This window comes from Catharus ustulatus, chromosome 8 (genome assembly GCF_009819885.2).
Source record: "Catharus ustulatus isolate bCatUst1 chromosome 8, bCatUst1.pri.v2, whole genome shotgun sequence".
NCBI lineage: Eukaryota > Metazoa > Chordata > Aves > Passeriformes > Turdidae > Catharus > Catharus ustulatus.
Window position 1 is genome coordinate 9,661,186 of NC_046228.1, and position 22,315 is coordinate 9,683,500.

Consider the following 22,315-nt stretch of genomic DNA (forward strand, 5'->3'; position numbering starts at 1 on the left):
GATCCTTGCCTAGTGGGAGTATTCCTTACCAGATCTTAGTACTAAACTTCATCACCCACTCCACTTTAATTTTCATAACAGAACTGTACTTTTATTTCACAAAGCAGTACACAAAGAACAAAAGAGCTTGCTAAAGGCCACAAACTAGGAAAAAAACTCAGAGCTGGGCCTAGAAAACCACAGAGAAAGGCAGCAAGAATTATGAGAGAATAGAAGATGTTTAGTTTGAAGAGAAGCTACAAAACTAGAACTATGACTTGGAGAAAAAATTTATGAAAATAAACCCAAAACCTTAAAGAGTGGTAAAAAGCAGATGAACAGGAAAAAAACTGTTCATAAATTTCTAGTTCCACAAGAACTAGGAGTTACCAAATGAAATAAGGTGGCATGGTTTGAAACAAACAAAAGGAAGTACTTTTTCACCCAGCACATAATTATATTGTAGAATTATTAGAATTATTAGACACAGGATTTCGTAGACGCCAGAAATACACAGAGATGTAAAACTAAAAAAAAAAACAAAAAAAAAACCAAACAAACAAACAAAAAAAAACCCACAAAAAAAAAAAGGAAAAATAAAGTTTCTTCTGTGAATTTACTTCATCTATCAAGGCTACTAAATGCAGTGATGCAGATGCTGTTTCCTTTCTGCAAGCCCTTCAAACTGTGGTTGGTGAGGTCTGGAGCAGTTCAGCAGAGGGACTGCACATTCCTGTCATGCACAGCCCTGTCAGACAGGGCAGGTGGGTGCCAGGTGGTCCAGCATCCCTGCATGGGACTGCCATGGTGAGGACACTGCCTTGTTCTCACATTGTCAGAACACTTATGGTTACAGGGACAGACTCACCTCAAAGACCAAATTTTAGGTATTTTGATCAGACCCTCTGGTGATTTTAATCAGCAGGGATCTGATGAAATGACAGAAGAACTCATTATTGCACAAGTGACTGCTGCACACTATGAGAGCTGGTTCCAGCTTTTTTAAGCCACCAGTTACAGTCCTCTTCCTCTTTCCTCATGCCCAAACCCCTGAGGTCTTTCTACTGTGACTTCCAAGGACACTGGCTTTTTGTTTGTTTGTTTATTCATAGGGCACGCTGTAAGCACGACTTTCTTGAAGCAGTCTGTGCAATAAGCTTCACAGAGCTAGAAGATATCAGTTTAATCAGTGCCATGGCAGCTTGGCAATACTGTCTTTTATTAAACCTGAAGATTAAATGCTGGTGTCTGTCTTTTAGGCATTGTAATTCTATACCTACTTTAATTTTGTTGCTGCTGAAATGCATTTTGCATTAAAATCCAAGATTGACATTCCCCCATCAGAGAGAAAGCCATAGGATTTTTTTACTACCAAAATGAATATAACATTTTTTACCAATATTTGCTTTACAGGAGGGTCTCCAGTCCACATGACTCTGAGTAAAGAAGTGACTATCATCCAACTTTTGAAGTTTCCTGTAATTGCTCTACATGAAAATCTGTATTTTGAGATCTTTTGAAGAGTGGTAAGTATATAATGAGAAAGCAGTTCTTAATAACTTGAGGTGCTGCAAAAGTAGATTGACATCCAGGTTAATGTCAGACTAGAAATACTAGAAAACTTTGAAAAGACTCAGTGGCAGCTTATTTACAAATATACTATTTATAATGAATGCATTGATACAGAATGACTCTTTTAAAAAAGCAAGGCAATCTTTTATATAGACATAACAACATTACAATAATTCAGATTAAAAGTACATTTTTGTAGACTGTTTACACTCTCACTTAGCTTTTAACCACAAAATTAGTGTGGTCTGATATTTTTCCACAGCAAAGGTCCTTTGCAGTCCTGGTTAAGATCTAAATCAGAATAATAATAAACATAATTTTTTGATATTTGCTAATGTGAAAACAAACCCATTCATAGATCCTATCATTTGTTTGTAATCATCCTTACCATGCCTTGAAGTTTCTGTTGTGCAAATTACTGCCAACTGCACATTTCTCACTAGAAGCTATTCTGGCATGTCTATTTGATACAACTCAGGTGTGACACTGACAGGAAAATTCTTCATTGCATCCAGATATGAAAAGTCTCCTGATATGGATTTGTGCTGATTCAGAAGTTTAATTTATTTTGGGTTTTTTTTTTTAAAAAAAAAAAGAAAAGAAAAGAGGGAGAAAAAATAACCTCTCAAAGTTTTCTAATTGTTAAATAAAAGATATTTCTTTCTCAAACTCCGAGGATTGAAGATGACACTTGAATTCCAGGTGACAGAACAGGTTTAAGCACTAACCAGAGACAATCTAAGCACTAATTGTCTAAATCATGTACATGAGCAAACACAACCTTCAAGATGTTTAAACATGCACATTCCTAAAAATACTAACTCAAAGAGAGGCACTGAAGCAAATATTCTGCAATCCAAATTTTTCTAAAGAGGGTGTATGAAGGTCAACATTTCCAATGGCATCTGCCAAAATGAAACATCCCAATTTTACCTGTGTGACCCAACTTTACAAGCAGCATTTCCACTGCACTTATACCAGGCAATTTTGGTGACAAACTTGAACATGAGACAGCAAGAGACACAATTTTAACGTGTTTATGCTAAAAAAACTTTTGCAAATAATTATCAAATTCCTACTTAGTAAATTAAAATGCAATATGTGACCAATGTGAGTCACAACAGCAACTGTTCCTTCTTTTCATGGTTTAGCAAATCTCTGATCTGCTTTATACCTCTCCAGACTTCCATAATACTACATAGTCTATAATAATTTAGCTTATTAAATCAAGGCATGATTCAGGATAGTGTCCATGGGGCATGAGTATGTATGTACACAGGCACAGACACATACAATATTGGTATTTTGGCTATGGACAAGCAATCAAGGTCATGATTTTCACCCAAAGTAAAGATTGTCACATTTTTCAATAGCCATTCTAAATTATTTCCCTCAGTATAGCAAGAAGGATAAACATTTAATAAAATTACCTGGGAATCACTTGTTTCTCAACCTTATTTTTAAAAATGCTATAAATAATTTATTTCCCCACCTTGTCTATGCTTTCACATGTGTGTAGATACACAAATATATTTTTGCATTTATGTACACATACAGTTGTCAAAATGAAGTTCTTTCCATTCATACTTTAACTGATATGGACAAATAAAATTCTTAAACCTATGTAAGTCAGTATGTGTGCTCAACTGAATGTCACCAGGCAATAAAACCATTTAGAATCTATACCAGTTAACAATCCAGCATCCTGGGAAATTCAAAAGTCTGTTATTTCAGGAGGTAATATTTTGAATGATCAAAATGGTTGGATTTATACGGATCTATGTATAGATCTGGATATAAATCCATGTATTGTACCTATATGAATTTATATGCATTGTATTCCCAATCTCTGCCAGGTATTTAATGCTTTAAACGTTCAGATGATTTTTAAGAACTTTTCAGATTCTTCTGACTTGATGTCTCCTGTACCAAACTTCTCTCACACTGCTCTTATTCAAATATCCCTTGAGACACTGAAAAAATAAGCATCCACCTCAAAGTGTATAAAATTAAACTGCTAAAACAGGGCTCAGGATTATCTGGCATTGCAACAACCATACTAGTACAAAGATAGTTTGAAAAAAATATCCTGTTTTTAATATAGTAATGAATTAAAACATAGCTTTATTTATTCCTATAAGTGTACTGAAAAGAATAGCTTGTTTTTAAGTGAGTGTAACGAGCACTATTTTGGTAGCCAACTTCTCCACAGGAATTTATGTGAGAGAGGGTCAGCTCCAATCATACAGTCATTAACCATGTACCTTAACAAGGTGAATAATCAACATATTTACAAACTAAACAAATTCAATCCCTTGAACTTTTATAAAAACGGGATTGAGGAGCGGACAGGGAGTGAGACCAAGACGTTTGGAAACACAAGGGGTCGCCACTTTTGCTTTAAGGAACCATAATAATCAAATCAGTTTCCCCCCTAGTGACCTGAGGGCACAAACACAGACTTTGCAGTATATTCAGAACTTAGATTACAGTCTTGATACTAAGCATTTCAGCATCTTCATATTTTAACACCTTAGTGCTGAGAAAGATTAACTCAGGCAGAACTGTAAGGAACTAGCTTTTTATAAACTAAAGTCTAAACTGAAAAGCTACAGTAGATGTAAAAAAAAAAATAATGGGGGGGGTACGACAGAGTGTGTGAGAAAGAAAAGAACATTACTTAGTAAAATCCAGTGACATCTACAATAGTTTTACAGCATGATTAAGCCCTCCAAGGTTTTATATCTCCACCTGCCTTCCATTTAAAACTTACTCCTTGTTAATGAAAAGACATACAACAAAACAAAATGCAAGTAGATCGAGGAAATACGTCTAAATAAGCATGCCTGAAAGCCAGAAATAAAATTCCCAAACTTCTGCATGTGAAACAGATTTCCCATGGCATCCATTGATTTGATTTTGTGCAAAAGGTACAGTCCTGTAAGTCACACTACCCCAGCAGCAATTCCAGTGAGTATAAACTGAGCAGTTCTTGGGTAACCATGGAATGTGACTGCCTCGAGTTCTTACCCTCCTGAAAAAGGACAAACTGGCCCTGCAAGTGCAGCAATAGTGTAAATCTCCCCTGAAGCATCTTCTGCCTTCTAAACAGCCAAGAAATTCATGATAAAACTGAATATCCACTACTTACAGTGTTTTCTTGAGCTACCAACATCTCTGCACAAATGAAAAAGGTGCCTCTTTTTTAATAGATTGGTTTAATACTGAAACAGATAGGATGAAGTTTAAAAAAGAATAATCAAGATACTGAACTGAATATTTTGAAGCAAGTGCCCCAGCTGTGGGGAAAAGTGCATTTAGTTCAGCAGCAAAACAGCACAGTGTGAAGATATTGTGCTTGGACACAGAAGTTCCATAATGGAAGGAGGTACAAGGCAAGTCAAGATATAAAACCATAGTACATTGTTAACCAACCTTAAAACTTACATATATTGCAGTGTTTAAAAGTAAGACACATTCATTTTATTGTACAAGTTCTATAAGGAAACCTTAAAATTGCCTGTTGTAGTTTATGACTCAACATTGTAATAAAAATGTACATATATATTATTTCCTTGTCACTTAAGTGTACTGTTAGACCTCATGGACTTGTTACTTCACACAATGAAAACCGCTCTCACTGAGGATACTCCACATTTTGACCAATCTGAAAAGGTTTACTTGTGCTAGAAAGACCAACTGCAAAAGGCTCAGTTCAGATATGTTATGCCTGCAACTGATAATTCAGGGAAGCAAGACTTAAAGGAATTCAAGCTTTTTTTTCTTTTCTTTTTGTTTTGACTGCATCCTTTTCACCTGCCAGTTGTTCTGATGAGTATGTTTTTAGTATACAAACTGGTTGATAAAAATTCATCAGCAGAGGCATATAAACTCTAGATATGATTGATTAAAACAGAGCAAATCAGAATAAAACAAAATCCAGTGATTTACTCTGACTGTAAACAATATAAAAACACCATTTGCTTCAAATCTCAAAATAAGTTAAAAGAAAATCCCAACTTCAGGGCACGTGACCCTTTCAGGTTTTGACACAAAAAAAAAGTTGGGGGCGGGGGGGAGGGAGGGGGGAACAGAGAAGTTCATTATATAAAGGTTATACATTTCTCTTAACTGAAAGTAAATCTAAGCAAAACTGGTTTTTTCCCTTAAATTTAAACTTTGAGTTCATTGGCAATTGCTTTAAATGAACTGGCATTTTCAGATTATTCAGACAACTTCCATCAAGTTCAGCAAAGAAAACTTAGACAAGCATTTTTACAGAATAAAAAAAAAATCTAAATGGCTATGATTCCTCTATTAGCAGAAACACATAATGCAGTCTTAAATTTGCCTTTTTATATTATTTATATATTTATATATATATAATATAATATAAACCACATATATTATATTATATATACATATACAGACAATTACAACATTAATGCAGTTTGTATTTTGTACAGTGTATTGGACAAGTCGATGAGCATCAGACCATGGCACGATATGGTCCCTGCATTTTTAGGAACTGAATGATGAAGGAGGGTCCTCCTGCAACAATCTGAGGTGGAAGGTGGCTGAGCGGGCAGTTCTCAATACTCATTATTGACAGTTTGCTGCAAAGAGCCAGCTCAAAGGGAAGGCTGTGCAGATTGGGGTTGTCGTTCAAATACAGTTCTTCCAGATTCTCCAGTGTACCTGGTTAAAATAAAATAAAAATAAGGAGTAGTATCTTTTTAATTCATGCAGCTTATAACTTTGAGACAGAGGCTCTGAGCCCACTTGAGGACTCTGTTATACAGAACCTTGAGTCAGTGTGAGACTCCTGTTCTCAAGCACAGCAAGTTCTGTTCACCAGTACCTAAGCAAGAACCAATTTGCTTTAGCTTCCCTGTAAAAATATCCATTGGTGCATCTCCTTTAGCTAATAAATGAACTGCAAATATAGAGAATAAGACAACTGAGAGGGACTTCACCATGGCCATTCAAGAGCTATGCAAGTGCAGGCAGCATGGAACAGCTATCTAGAGAAAAGGACCTAGGAAATACTTCTATCATACAGGATGTATTCTCTCTTTTAAAATATCTATGTCATTCCTTTCATGTCATTAGATTCCATATATTAAAGACCTGAAGTCATAACTGTCATATCACAGGAAAAAAAAGCAGAAGAGTGTGACTTCTTTGCACAGAAAGATTAACTTATGAAAATGGAACTAACAAGTGTGAAAATTTTTTCCTGAATTCAAATTTTAGAGTTTGCCTCTACTACAGATACTGCAATACAGATTAATCAGAAGCTGGAAAACAGAGTAATTTCTTCTTAAGTTTTCTATTTCTGCTTTCAAAAACATAGAAGTCCTCCCCAAAATATTCCCCCCACTTTCCAATCTTATATACCACAAACATCTCCTATAACCTAAGAGATTATTTAATCTTTCACAAGAGAAAGCAGTAGGCAGGACTCATGGCATGGAAAACCAACCAAAAGGAGAAGCGATAGAAAAAATAATGAGAAACAGTTGTTAGTGTGATACATGAAACAGCCACACCTCACAATAAGTAACTATTCTCTCATCTGTGAAGACAACCAGCTTTAATAACCAAACTGTACTCTTGCAATGGTATTTAAAGTCTTCTTACTGATTTTAATTCCACAGTATGTTTCCATAGCATTCACACTCTCTCCACTAGCTTATAAATTACAAAATTCCAGGTTTAGATTATTTTAGGTTTTTCTCACATTGAGGCACATACAAGATGAGCAGCTGTAATGGCTCCTCAGCAAAGATGATGTGAGAGACAGACCATGCCTTCTTCATCTGTACATCACTGTTTCTGACCACATTTTGCTTGGTGTGGCTTGTCCCATCGTTTTTGCCTCCCATAATAAGCCGAGCTATAAGATTTTAACTTAAGTGCTCAGAATTGTGCTCTGGACTAATATTATGGAGACCAATCACAGAAGAAACATGGGCTTTCAGTTCAGATGCACTGAAACACACCTACTCTGAAAATCTCAGGTAGGCCAAAAAAAAAAAATCCTATTCCTTCCTTCCTTTCTGAAGATTTCCTCCACTTCCTTTTCTAATCTCATCACAGTGAAAAAAAATATGAGGGTCTATAAACAAAAATGTGTGCAAAAGGACTACCAGGAGAAAGATTTGCTTTAGCAGTCTACACCTTACCACAAGGGTTTTGCCTACACCATGGCATTAGAGTAGGATCAGTGCACTTCCTTTCTCTCTCCAAGAGCAGATTCATGGAGTTGTGGATAACATAAAAATTGTGGGAGAATTAGGACATAAGGAATGTCACCATTACAAGTTGGTGAGTGTTCAGCAGCTTTCTGCAGCAGAACTGAAAGAAATTTAGTGCATCCTTTCCACTACACTTCAGCAAGATAAAGATCGTACAGTCTAGTGCTGTTCCTGTGGCACATGCTTCACATCAGGCTGTACATGGTTAGAAGTTTCAAATGAATTTTGTGGCTTTTACTGATGAGCAGAATAGCTGGCTATGATATGTGCTTTGCCCAGACACACTGCATCAAACCAGACAGGATCTTACCAATTTCCTCAGGAAGGTGGGTGAGAAGATTCTCTCCGAGCCCAAGGTGCGTCAGATTGGTAAGGTGACCGATTCCTCTGGGAAGGGTGGTCAGCTGATTGTTAGTCAGAACCAATTTCTAGGGAAAAGCACATTTTTACAAATTAACTTAATGATTTCTCCTTGGAATAACAGCAAGTAATGAGATATGTAGCTGACAAATGAATGAGTTCAACTCTCCTGAATTTGAGCAAGAGAAGTTTCAACCACCCAGCAACAATTCAAATCTCTGAATGTTAAAAGAAAAAGGTGCCTAATAAAACACATGACTGAAATAATTCCCGGGGTGGTACTGCACTCGTGGTACAACAGTTAAAACCTTCAAAAATTTTTTGTTCACTATTAACTAATAAAGCTAGGGAACAGTTAATGGGGACTAATTGTGGGTGAAGTTGCACAAGACTCCTCAGTTTTGCTTCTATGTCCAGTCTCAAATAGTTTCCACTCATCCAGCAAGCTGCAACTAACTCAGCATGGTGTAAATAAAGGAGGTAAGATGTTTATCTTGACCAATTATTGTTTCACCTGCAGATCCTTGAGGTAAGCTATTTCATTTGGCAAGGATTCCAGTTTGTTTTCCTCTAGATCTAGCTCTCGGAGTTTCCGTAGATTTCCAATTCCATGCGGAAGTTTCTTTAGGAGATTGTTTGACAAGATAAGAACCTCAAAAAAGAAACAACAACCAAACTCAGAATTTCAGCAACACAATAAGTAAATACTAGATTAAGATACATTTTTTAAAATATTTGCAAGTAATGAAGTCCAATATTATACTACATTTACATTAAGGAAGTAGCTGAAACTTTTTATAAAATAAAAAGTCAGTGATTTAACATTTTTTTCAAATCTTTAATGATACAAATACATACATTTAGCATATACTTCTTTCAAATATTATTATATATTATTATAATAAATGCAAAGTAAAACCAATAGAAACCTTATTTCTTCAAATGACCAAAGAAAAACAATTTCTTCCTGAATTTGCCTATCATTTTGTTATGCTTCCTTATAGCCATCTCATAACCATGTTTTACATTATTTGCTGTGCTTGCCAAGTTCTCCTTAAAAAGCTTAGCACTTCCTCTTCTCCCTATGTCCCTTTGGTTGGGAGCAGCAGCAAATAAACACACAGATGGGAGCACCTAAGCAGAGCACTGGCTTTCCAAAACAGGCTGCCATTACACACCCATGTCTACTACAGTGTTGTCCTCTTGTTTTTCTCCTCCTTTCTGAGTTCAATTATAAATACCCCAGGTTCAAGAAGTGTATCCTTATTTGTAGGGTCAGTTAACAGAGTTATTCATAATTCCACAGGCACATTAACAGGGGTTACACTAATACATCATTTTTCCTCCAGAGAAACCCTGCCGTTCTTGGAAGCAATCAGGTCTCATAACAGCACTGTGAGTAGTCAGGTAATTAATTACTGATTAAACAATGCTAATATCTAGTTCTTTAAGAAGGCACATTAAAACATGAGGAAGTGAAAGAGCAGCCAGCTTGGACCCTCATGCCAGCCACACACAACCAGCCAAGGTTGCAAGTGCCTGTCTCCTGCCAATGATCCCAACTCTCACTGGCTTCAGGTGATGTGAAAACACCACAGGCAGGAACAAAATAAAGACATGGTGAGAATCAAAGTGAAAATCAAAAGGCAATGCCTGAGGATTAGCACAAGCAGCATTTCAGTGACCATCCTTTATGTGCTACACACACAGCAGTGAGAACAGTAATGTTTTAATCGTGTATCAAGAAACAAAGGCAGGTACAGACAACATTACCTATGTGCAATGCAGCTGACTTAGCACTGCTGTGGGAACCTTCACTTTTGTGCAAACACTGCCCAAACAGCCCTTTGTATTGGATTTTTTAATTACAGAGAAACACAGTGGTAACAGGTCAGCAGACCAAGCAGTTCTCCAGCTTCTGCCACCCATAGACCACCAGCAAACCCAGTTTTTAGAGGTTACTAATTTCCCAATCACATCAACCACAGGCTTAAAACTTAAAAGAGAACTGGACTATTAAATAACTATTACTCTGTCATAATTTTTGCCCCACACTATAGGAATAATTAAATATTCACAGAAGAAATCACACTGGAAATTTGCAATTTCAAATATGCCATTTGTTACAGTTCTTTAACAGATTTTTCCCAGCAACTCACAGAGCCTACAAAGTCCCCTCAACTGCCCAAACAAGTACCTCTATCTTTCTGTCCCTCCAAGGCAATAATTTGTCCCTGCTGATGGTACCCTGAGAAACAGGATGAGGGGACAGAGCAGGTTCAGTTCAGGTTTTTACTTTAGAGTTCTTTCCCCTCAAAGGCTGAGAATTGCCACTTGGCTGCCTACAAGGTTCACAGAGCTACACCTGCCTGCAGAATGTTCCATTATGTTTTGCTGATCCCTGCTGCTTCCATGCTGGTCTCCAGGAATTGAACCAAGTTCAGCAACATTGCATTTGCAACACTAATACCTGTGGAGATAAATTTTCTTTCTACATAGCTAAAAATATACCTGCACACAGTGGTCTGTGCACACTCATTGAGAGCCTAAAGACCAACATTCAGAAGCTGTTGACAACGGCCACAAACAGCTGCAACAGGAGATTCAACAGCACAGATACATTTATTTAACTTTATTTGACCCAAAAGTAATATTACTTAAACCTGAAGCAGAGAATCCCTACGTTGCAAATATCCACTTAGCTGTTAATTTATACTCTTCTCACCTCAAGAGAAACAAGCCCAGATACATCCTCAGGGATTTTTGTGAGCTGGTTAGTCGCTAAGTTCAGTTCTACCATACTTGTCCAAGTCCCGAAGTCCAAGGGGAGAGACGTCAGCTGATTGTCCTGTGATTTAACATATCAAACAGTTAGGCTCTGCCCTTGCAAGAAGTTGGGAAGGCATCTGACAGATTAAACAAACTCCTAACAGAAATAACAACATAGTTGATAATGAAATCAGAAGAACAAATGTTGGCAATTGGCCATTTTTTTTCAAATTGCACCAAGTATTAGTGGTACAGAATTGACTCTCTGTTACTAATAAGAACTGAAGTGGGAAAATCAGAAGCACGTAGTTCTCAAGATCTCACATAGCAGTTAAAACATATTTTTTTCCTATTTCTGCTGAGTATAATGGATGGTGGGTTCAAAAAAAGAATAGAAAGTTCACCATAACTTACAAAGGTGCTATCAGCAAATGCTTGAATCCTAAAAATATATGGAGTTTAGAAAAAAAAATCCAAAAAAACCAATCAAGAGAATAAACACCACCACTAAAAAAACCCACCAGAAACCACCTACCAAACCCTGTTGGGGGGGAAAAAAACAAAAAAAAAGAGAATCAAAAAACCCCTGTATACTTGAATGGCTCAGAGTAAAAACCATTGAAATTACTCTGAACACGTTACTGCTCAAAATGTTTCTAAAATATATGATTTAGACCAGATACCATAACATCTTTTTTAAAATGGCCAAATGAAGTTCTGGTAAACAGGCAAAGCTACAAATGGGTACATAATAAAAACTGGATTTAATGCAAATTGAGGACTCATTTGTGTCAAACTGTACTTTAAACAGTAGTTGAGCTTAGCCACTGCTCAAGCATTTCTTGAAATAAATCTATTCATAGAAAAATATCATCTCTTTTCCCTACTTTAACTGTATTAGTACACTTAAAAGTCCTTTTGTTGTGCTCTTCAACTATTTATTTTTGTCTCTAGACTCAGGTTTTGAAAGGCAGTATTTTTAAAAAAATATTTTACATAATTCTGTTTATAATGTAAACTTTTAACAGTGTCTGAGGGAGAAATAAGCTAATCTACATGCTTGTGTCCCACGTGGATATTCAAGAACTTTGCAGCCAGTTTTCTTACTTTCATCGTTCAAATGCAGCAAATGTGACAAAATCTTAACTAACAAACACAAAGACAAATTAGTAACATCTTGATAACACAATTTTAGACTAATACAGAATTATTTATATATGTGACAGCAGCAGCATCCACTTCAGCATGATAAATTCATTCCTTACATTATTAAGTCTGCCAGAATTCATGGGGCAGCAAACAGTGCTCCTCATTGATTTTACACAGTAGCATGTTTCTGTGCCTCACCTTCATGTTCAGCTTACTTAATACTTTAGCTCTAGAGAAAATTCCAAAGGGGATTTTATTGATGCGGTTGTGCTCCATATTGAGAGAGTAGATTGTGGAGAACTGGGACGGGCCACCCACAGGATAGGACTGGAAGCAGTTCCTGGCCAATGTTAAACTAGTCAGTTTGACAAGGCTGGATAAAAGACCCTGTAGAAAGAAGAAAACCACCCAAGAGTTTAGGACTGATTTATGTGAATGCATCTCTTTTCCCTTATGGGTCTAATTAGAAATGTTTTTCCCCCCTCAAGTCCATCCCCTGAAGAAGTGTTGCAACACACAAACCAGTGTTAAATTTGATAAAACTTCCACCAGCAACAATCTCTGCTCACCATCAACAGCCACTACCTTATTTCCCCCTTCCTCCCTGCATGCTGACAGATACAAAAAAGCAAACATATCACATTTAAAAGCACAGGTTTGGGAAGTTTGGTAATCTTTTCTCCTCTGAAAGCAATTTTTCTAATGACACATTGCTCCAGGAGCACAGGGGCAGTGTTCCCATCCCCAGCAGCTGTTTTGGCTCCAGCAGCTCACCCACATCCAAACAGGGCCCAAAGAAATACCAACCCCACACACTGCCTCCCAATAGAGGCACTTGATAATTCCAGTACAAATCTTTGGTAACTTCATAAAAATCCATATTGTGATCACAACTTGTAATTACGCTATAATAGTTTCAGATAATCAGACAGAAAAAAAAAATATGATGGGTTTGAAAATTCAGTTGTTCTTTCCTTTTTCTAAAATATTCCTAAGCACTTACTGCACTATTTTTCCCCCTCAAAAAATGAAAAACAAGAAGCCTTAGTTAAACTGGATAGCAATGGCTGTCCATTGAAACCAGAGTTTAATTTCACTAGACAATCTAATCAGATTCCGACATCCCAGCAGCCTATATCTCAGTTTATCAGTTAGTTACATCCCAAACACACTGCTGGAACTGTGGAGATGAATAATGAGATCTAAATTACTTCTGAAGTGTCACCTTTGCTTATTACTACACCAATCTGAATCCAGTCCTATTTGCTTAAGTATTACAGAAATTGGAGATTTATGCATGGCATTACATACCATAAATAATGCAACATCTGCAATCAGGAATGAACAGTAACAAGATAATGATTCCAACCATATTCCTAATGTCAGTATTTCTGTATTGCCATTTGAGCTCCATATACACTGGAAATGCTTTAAGAACATGGCTTTGCTGTTTCACCAGGAAAGCTTTGGTTACTTTTATAAACAGTTTATTAACATTATTGTAAATAAAATAGGATCTGATAGGGATTTATCTACATGCCCTGGCTAAAACTTTAAAGAACTGGGGGCATCTCAGCAAATACCAGTGAAGCATTTTTCCCACTACAGATAAGATAATGGATCTTCAAATCAGTATTAATCTAACTTAATCATTAATTAGTATAACGTTTGGTTAGGAAATATTATTTTTACCTATACTTTAATTAACAGATATTAGTCCTAGGGTTAGGCAGTCCCTGAGCTCTGACACACTTTATTGCTTCAGACAGATCTTGGCATTTCAAAAAGCTGGTTTTGAAGTCTGCTTGTATACCAAAAAAATATCTAAAATATGTTAGCTAATCCACTCTAATAGCCTAGAGTAATTAAATGTATTTGAAGAGAAGCAAGAGAGCTTTGGCAGTACAAAGAGAACAATGCTCTTACATCTGTGAGAGCTGTGGCAGTGCTGCCTTCCTCCAGCCCATCCTTTTAAGATAAAATATTTATTAGGCATTGTGTCAGCAGCTTCAGCTATGTTTTGAAATTCAGAAATTTCTTCTACAAATACAGTTCTTTGTCTTATAGTACAGTATGGTTTATTCTAAACAGATTACACCACAAACTATACCCTTCTGCAAACTTAAGTGTTAACATATCATTGGCAAATATACCTGAAGAAGGCAGCAGAGTCACAAAGAGGTTTGTATTATGACTGAATGTGTTTTAAAGCAAGTAATCATCCCTCACATTAGCTTTTCGTAATTGCACCACTGTTGTTTTTGTAACATGTCTGGGTGGGGTGGGCTAGCTTAGCTCTCATCCTAAAAGCAGCCTGGTGGCTTTCATTCAGGCATTTTCTTAAATTATAGTCTTGCCCAAACATTTATTAAATTCTCTGTTTTAGTCTATCATTGCTGAGTTTAGAAATTTATCTGAGGAAATTTAGTTACTTACTGCCCATTGTTACTGTAAATACTTTGCCTAATTCTGAGTGCATTTTTTCCTCTTCTATTTATAGTTTGCTATATACATCTTTAGATAACCTTTAAACTTGTTTTATCTAGTAATTTAGATGACTTGGGGTTGTGGGGATAACAGCTTAGGAAAGCAGTTTGGTCATCATTAAAACAGTAGAAACTATAAACATTATGTTGTGTCATGAAGTCTTCATCTTAAAAGGTTCTAAAGAAATTGAATAAATATCCAAAATAAGAAGCAATCACATCAGATTTTTTTCTGTCATCTGAGCAATTACTTCCAGGCACTAATGCTTCATGGAGCAGAAACACTGAGAAACACTTATCTGGCTTGAAGGGTGGGAATCTGAACTCATTATTTAAGGTTTTCTAAAGATACAGGACAGTAAATACAACCACATGTGCTGCTCCCAGTTTTGATTCAAATTGTATGACATTAGTTCTTCTATACTAATTAGATATACCTAATATTTACACAATTGACATAATTCACATTACTTTTAGGTTAAAACAAAGGGTATTCCTTGGAGTTAAGATGCAAGATGAAATAATTTTCAGCGTTCCACTCTATTTACAAAACATCAATGCCCTCCAGCAGCATCCCCTCCCCAGTCCTCTCCCTCTGCTCCTCACCTCTGGTAAAGTAGAAATGTTGTTGTTCTCCAAGTTCAGCTCATCAAGTTCACTGCATTTTGCTAAAGACTTGGGAATTGCTGACAGCCTATTGTACCTCAGGCCAAGACGACTTAGACTGGACAGGTTTCCTACGGGTGGAAAACATGTGTTAATATACCGTGAGAATCACATAAAAGCACAGAACAAGGTGTGACATCTGATTCTGCTGTTGTCTCTCCCTCTACACTTCAGAATTTCAAACGGCAAAATGGAGCTATCATTCCAAAACAGGACAAACACAGATTTCCAATGCTGAAGTCAACCATGCAGAAGTAGATTGTGCATATTAAATAATATTCTGAAGTTCTGCATAATATGAGCAAGCAAGGTTTATGTCCTATTGTAAAAGTTATTCTATCCTGATCTTTCTATCAACAAAATATATTATCATTTTCCAGATGTCCCCAAAATGACTTTTAAAATTACAGACATTATCATTCAATGCCATGACTCATATTTCCAGAACCAGGGCATGTATCATACAACTCAAGTCCTGGCAAAACAATTTCCTCTGCAGGGAAAAAAAACCCCCACAGCTTTGCCATCCTCCAAAAGCAAGAAAGCCTTTAAATAGGTGATAGGAAAACCCCAAATCTTCCAAGTTTTTGAGTGATACTGAAGGAAAAGTCTGGAGGAAGTCTACAAAACTCTGGACAGTAGTGCATGCAAAAATATTTCTGAATATTGCTATGCTGAGGGTCCCAGTTGATATGTCTTTCTTTTAGGGAATAAAAATCTTGAGAAACTTGCAACTTGAACATTTCCCATCTGAAACTCCCTTTAGCTCCAACCTTAACCATCTAACAAGTACTAAAGACCAAAAGCAACTGCTCAAGGGTGGTGTTGAACTACAGGGTGCTGGGGCATTTAGCCTCTCCTACAGGTAGCAAGGCCTTGAATTCCACTGAAAAGCCAACTGCCAAACTGTACAAAGAAACTTGACCTGTGGTTCATCCCTACAGTCAGAAAAGGAGTCTGTGCAGGTGTGGACATCACACAGGGGAGTGGTGAACATGTTCACACAACCAGTTCCTCGCAAAATATTTGCTGTTTTACACTCACTTTTACAACCACCCATGGCACAACACCATTGCTCTGCAAATTGAAGTACCAGAGAGACACATTAGAAAGGAAACACAGGCTTGAGCAGATGGCAGAATGAATAACCAGAAGTAATTTTAAAAGATGAAGGGGTCTTAATACGTACAGTGTGACTGCTCTTTAATGAAGGCTGTATTAGTGTCCGTGCACGTGCACTTATACAAAGGTTACTGGAGCACAGCAAAGGAAGAAGTAAATGTAGAGTATTTCTGCCAGACAGAGAAAAACTTCCAACAAAGCAAGCAGCAAAATATCTCTTGCCTGAACCGAGTCAAAATATACAGTAAAAAGGCCCCTACATCACCAAATAGTTGGGAATGTAGATAATAAAAACTTGAAACTGGAAACAATGTTGTATGATTCGCTGTAGTTTCTAAAGTGGAGAAGTCACAAGAGCAGTGAAAGCAAAACAACACAAACAAAAAAAAAAAAACCAAAAAAACCCAGAAAAGAGTAGAAAATGAAAAACCTTAGCTCTCCCATAAAACTGCAACTGAAAAAAATCCAAAACCCACAAAACTCCTTAATATAGAACAAAAATTATCTACATCTACAAATCAAGAAAAAAAAAGAGGATGAGTTTTCAGTGCATATCTGAAAATAATCTAATGAGCTTGGCAACAAATTTTAGTACCATCAACAACTAAATAAAAGTAAAAACAGGTAGCTACACACCATTACTCAACTAGTTTTATCTTCAATTGGGATTTTGAGTTCTGTTTTTTTAAAGTGCTGGATTCTAAACAAAGAAAGTTTTCACTTAATCAGAAAAAGGCATTTAAAATCCAAGGTTATCGATATTGCACTCCAGTGCATAATTTTTAATCTTTTCCTTTTAAATCCTGCAACGTATATGCACCCTAAAGAGAATAATTAGGACCTATGCTGATCCTACAATCTACTAGTATAGAGAAACATATTTGTACATAACTTAGCTATTTCATGCTGTAATTGTGAGATCAGGCATTACTAGCTGAATAAAAAATTTGCCTCACTTCACACAAAAAATTCTATTGCAAGGCCCCAAGATCATTAGGATTTGCCATCCTAAGGACGAACAAAGCACACCCTGACTATTTCTCTGAATTTTTCCTTTAAAAATTCTCTGACTTTTTATTTAATATTTTACTAAAGAATGACCAACAAACTTTACACCAAATAAGACATAAACCTACTATTCTTTTCAGTACCTAAAACACGCGCTAGATGCTGATCTGGATTTTTCAGGCGAAAAGGACGACCAGGGAAGTAGACAGCGTGATGCCAACTGTTGCTTAGCAATACAACATTGCTGTGCCAGTTCCAGATTGTGAGCACAGGCTGTATGTATATGGCTCTCTTCCTACCAGCAATGTGGCATTTCAGAAAAATGAAACAAGGCAGCCACAAGAGAGAGTCAAAATGTACCATAAAGAAGAGAATGACACACGTTGGCGATCCTCATGACATTATCAGAAAGGAGGCATAAACAGCAGCTCCCAGTAATTTCTCCTTATCATAAGTAGCATTTCTTAATAGAACTTTATCACTGTTTCTTTACTAGTTATCTTTCTTCTCCATGGGAAAAGCACACAAAGGCATAAGAGAAGACATATCCTGTGTGTACCACATTCCTTATGATTGTTTTACACATCACAGCACTAAATACAATTATTCCTGAGGACAAAACCAGCAAGATTCCAACTGGAGCTGGATCAATAGCACCTCTCCCACTGCTCCTGGAAGGACTGTCCTGGGCCCAGCTGATGCAGGCAACATAAGCTACCTTCTTATTTCAAGTCAGAATTATTTGTAGCCAATTTACAGCCACTCAGTCTTCTGCCAACAAGGTTCAAATACCTTTTCATCCTCACACACCTCATTGTGAATTCATCAGAGTGTGAAAGCCTCATTAGCTTTTATCTTCACATGCTGGACAAGCCAGATCTTAGTCCCACCTGCACAAAATAGGATGACCCCTACAGTTCTTCCCTGTGCCCAGCGTGTTCAAGCTAACTTTTCTTTTTAACAGGCATGCACGAGAACAGCGTTAACATTTGCCTCCGTGGTCCAGGGCCAGCTGGCTAACACAGAAACCAAGTGACAAACTGTTTTACCACAGAAACAGTTTCAAGTTGCTCAAGACCACACCTGGTGCACTGAACCATGGAAAGACCCCACTTACAGCTCCCTGAGCTCAGGCTCACCAAGCTGATACTCGTGTTTGGAGTAGCTTTACAGCGCTTGCATCATCTCCATCATTTCCAGCTCAGCTACTGCTTTCTGAGATGGAACAGCACTAGGGATCTGCTGCTGGGCTGTCAGGGTAGCTCTAAGGAATAAGCAAGGAAGACAACAACTGCTCATGATCGGCTCAGACTGTCACCAGGACCATTTGCAGCTGTACTTTTGTCACTGAAGCCGTACCTCAGCAGCTCCTCTGAAACAGCCCTCGCAGGTAATGACTCAGAAAACGCTGTGCTAGATGTTCATGTACGTGACAGTTTGATAACCACAAGCAAAAAGCAGATACCAGCAGGAAAAACAACAAGCAAAACCCTTAAACTTGTTTACTTAGACAGCCCATTAAGAGAACCCTCAACTGCCTTATTCATTGGTACTTCTAAAAATAAGATCCCAAAGCCCAAGCCCTAAACTCACACCAGGCTAGGCAACTCACTGAAAATTTGGTTTAGTTCAACTTATGTCAGAAACAGCCACTCTTGAGAGTCGGGTTTCACAGACACCTTGTCTCAGGTCCATTTTCTCACCAGCACAGTATTCACACCCATGAGGAGATCCCAGCTCTCGGGGTTGAAGCAATCTGAGCATAGAATTATTAATCCCTTCACTGGAGTGACTTTTATGTCTTAGAATTAGCTGCTTCATTTACACAGAAGTCAATTAAAAATCCTTGGAAGCATGCAAATCCAAAAATATTAAATTAAACTGTTGCAATAAAAGGGATGTGAAATAGATGGGTTAAATTAATTCTTTATTAAAGGTACTTCAAAAATATTAATCAAAGGAAAAACAGGTGTTTTCCAATCCCAAAACAAAGAGAAGACAGGAAATAAAGCAGGAGACTACGCTAATAAAACTGCTTTTCAGAAAGACCACCTGAAGTGGTCTCCACATCTCTTTAAGTATTTCAAAATCAAGAGAAAAAAGAATTTGTAAGCTGAATAATATAAAGAAATACAATTCCTAATTCAAAGTGCTTTTTAAATTGAGTGATAATTGCTCTCTTCTGTGATTTACCACACCTCTTCCTTTCATTCCCTTAGTTAAAATAATCCTTCAAATTCCTTATCCTTAGATGAAGGTCATTATTAATGTGAAACTTAGTCCATTGAGCTAATTTGCTATCAGGATCAGTTGCTTTTTTTTGAATAAACCATAAGCATCAGATCAATTTAAAAATCTGTTCACTAGAGAAAACTTCTACAGATAACACTAAAAACACAAATTGGACTTACAAGAGCTGTGCACATCAACAATCCATAAGATCATAATCAACAATATACATGAACTTCAGCACACAATAGAAAATTGCAGGAACTTTCTACAAACAACATGGCACTATTAAGCATTTCAGATGGTCTAACTTGTACAAACATTCTTAGATTTTGATTTGACTTAATTTGGCACATAATGAGCAGTCACCTACTAAAGAACATGTTTTACACGGCCACATGTTACTTCATAGAGTGCAATGTGCTTAATTCACTGAGGGATCTTCTCCTTGCAAAAAAAATTGCTTGTTTACATACAAAAGATACCAGGTGTCATTTTTAACTACCTGAAAGCAAGAGGTACCCAAAATTAATAATACTTAAAAAAAAATTAATCTTGATGCCACTTAAAAAAAAAACATACATTAATTAAATTTAATACACAGCGAGAATAACAAAGATGATAATATTAAATAAATTTCAAATTGTATGGGAGATAGTAGACATTCTAGGGATGGGCAGCTGTGGACAGAGATTAAACACTGCATTCAGATATTTCAACTGGTCTATTGGGCAATAGCAGCTCCCGGTCTAAAATAGCCCTGAGTCAGAATATGCCCATACCACACTTTGTACTTAATATATACTAGTTTTCCAGATGTCAGCCAAACTCTGACAACTTTTTTAACTGTTTAACAGATTTTTAGGTGAAAGGAGCTGTTGGCGTGTTTAATCTAATCTCTTATCAGAAAGTAAACCGGTTCCCTGATAGCTGTAGAGTAAAAGGAAAGGCTTCAGATAAAGTCTTTTAACCTTCAGTTGCACTGCACAAGCAGAGAACATCAGCACAAAGTGACTGGTCCAACAAGACACCCCAAAAGAGGTCTCAGTGATCTTGTTGCAGAGGAAACAAGAACAAAATCCCATAGTCATTATTCACCTGGTCTGGGGCTACCTTCTCCCTAAACTGAAGCCTGTAGGTTTGTATGAATTTAAACTTGTGTCACTGATCATCATCTGAGAGACAACAAATCCCTCCTACAATCCCTACATCCCTAATGTTTAATATGCTCTGGCTAAAGGTTGATGCCCTAGAAAAATAAGGAATGGGGACAGAAAGTGATTGTGGTGGGAGGGCAACCACTCTTAGCAGAACTGCAGAAGAGAATCCCTCCTGAATTGCTAGCAACTAACAAAACCAAAGTATGAAATGTAATTATTCTGTTCCAAATACAAAAGTATAGTTAAACACAATACAAAGTTCAACTTAATATTACTGATTTAACACTAAAGTGACTTGTAGTGTATTTTAGGTTCTTTTCAGCCAGCAATATTTCCTGATACACCAGGCAGGCCACTGTAGGAAGAAAAAACAAATTCATAAACTACCATAGTCAGCAGGGTCCATCATTTTTAGCCCTGCTCAAAGCAAAGTGCATTATCCTCCTTCTGCAAAGTCTAGAAGTTCTGATGAAGATGTTATCTATTAGAAAGCTATTTAACATGGATTTAAAATTAGTCTCTACCACCCCTATGGGTTTAAATGCTATCTGAAGAGAACAAAGAGTTCTCTCTACTTTCAGTCTAACGGTATCATCCAAAGATGGGTTTTCCCTCATTATTAAAACGCTAAATTGTGACCATATTGGCAGTCAGTTATTTTCTAGCTCTGCTTCCAGACATATTTTGCTGTGTGAAAGATGCACACAAGATACTTGCAAAACCTGAGCAACAGAGGCTCAGGTTTCCAACATACACCACACACAACACCTGTAAAAGACTAGAGAGCACAAAACTTAGTGACATGTTTCTGAAACTGTCTAAGCAATGAAAATTCAACTTAAAACTCATTTAATACGCATTCATCAAAATGCATGTAACTCAAAGACCTGCTCATCTCAATTCTGCTGTGTTCCTTTGAATCACTCTTCCCTTGTGCCTGCTTCTCACAGAAAGAAAATAAGATTATAGGCTTTTTCTTTCTGCAATATACTAATCATTCCGAAAATGCTGAGCTGCAGTTATAATACATCCGTACACACTGGTCTCCACATCTAATTACTGTGTGATGGTACATGCATTCACTAAAATAAACTGTCCCCACTCTAGTCTTACCAGGATGAATATCCAACAAAAATACAAAATAAAAAAATATTTTCATAAATAGATTGAATCAATAAACTCAGAATTAATTAGCCACTAGAAGTTATCCTAACCTTTAATGAAAGCAGTACACATGTATTTAACTATAGTGGGTCTGCACTGAAAATTTATTAATTAAAACATAAAATGGAAATTATAATTAGTTGAAAATTATACAAAAAATACAAAACCACTTCACATTGCAAAAGAGACAAAAACAACAGCTGGACCTTATTTTGAGCTGTCAATGAAAGCATTGCATTTTACTCAATTCATGCTGCATACATTAAGAAAAAGCAACTGAAATTTATTTAATTTAATTTTTCATTGCTAGTGTTTTCTTTTTCCTTTTCAAATGACTATTTAAAGCCTTTCTGTGAAATTAAAGATTTATATAAATGTAAATCATATTGTA

The 22,315-nt window shown here is 36.8% G+C and overlaps 1 protein-coding gene across 2 annotated transcripts in view; it reads right to left on the bottom strand.

Annotated features, from left to right (window-relative positions):
• Positions 1–1,623: 1,623 nt before the first annotated feature.
• SHOC2 (SHOC2 leucine rich repeat scaffold protein) overlaps positions 1,624–22,315 on the bottom strand; it is a 63,536-nt gene continuing 42,844 nt past the window's right edge. For both annotated transcript variants that reach the window (XM_033066110.1, XM_033066111.1), the window contains 6 exons: positions 15,182–15,312; positions 12,288–12,476; positions 10,897–11,019; positions 8,686–8,823; positions 8,122–8,239; positions 1,624–6,249 (listed from right to left, as the gene is read on the bottom strand). In XM_033066110.1, the coding sequence (XP_032922001.1) occupies positions 6,041–6,249; positions 8,122–8,239; positions 8,686–8,823; positions 10,897–11,019; positions 12,288–12,476; positions 15,182–15,312 (908 nt within the window). In that variant the 3' untranslated portion in view covers positions 1,624–6,040. The remainder of the gene's footprint in view (positions 6,250–8,121; positions 8,240–8,685; positions 8,824–10,896; positions 11,020–12,287; positions 12,477–15,181; positions 15,313–22,315) is intronic.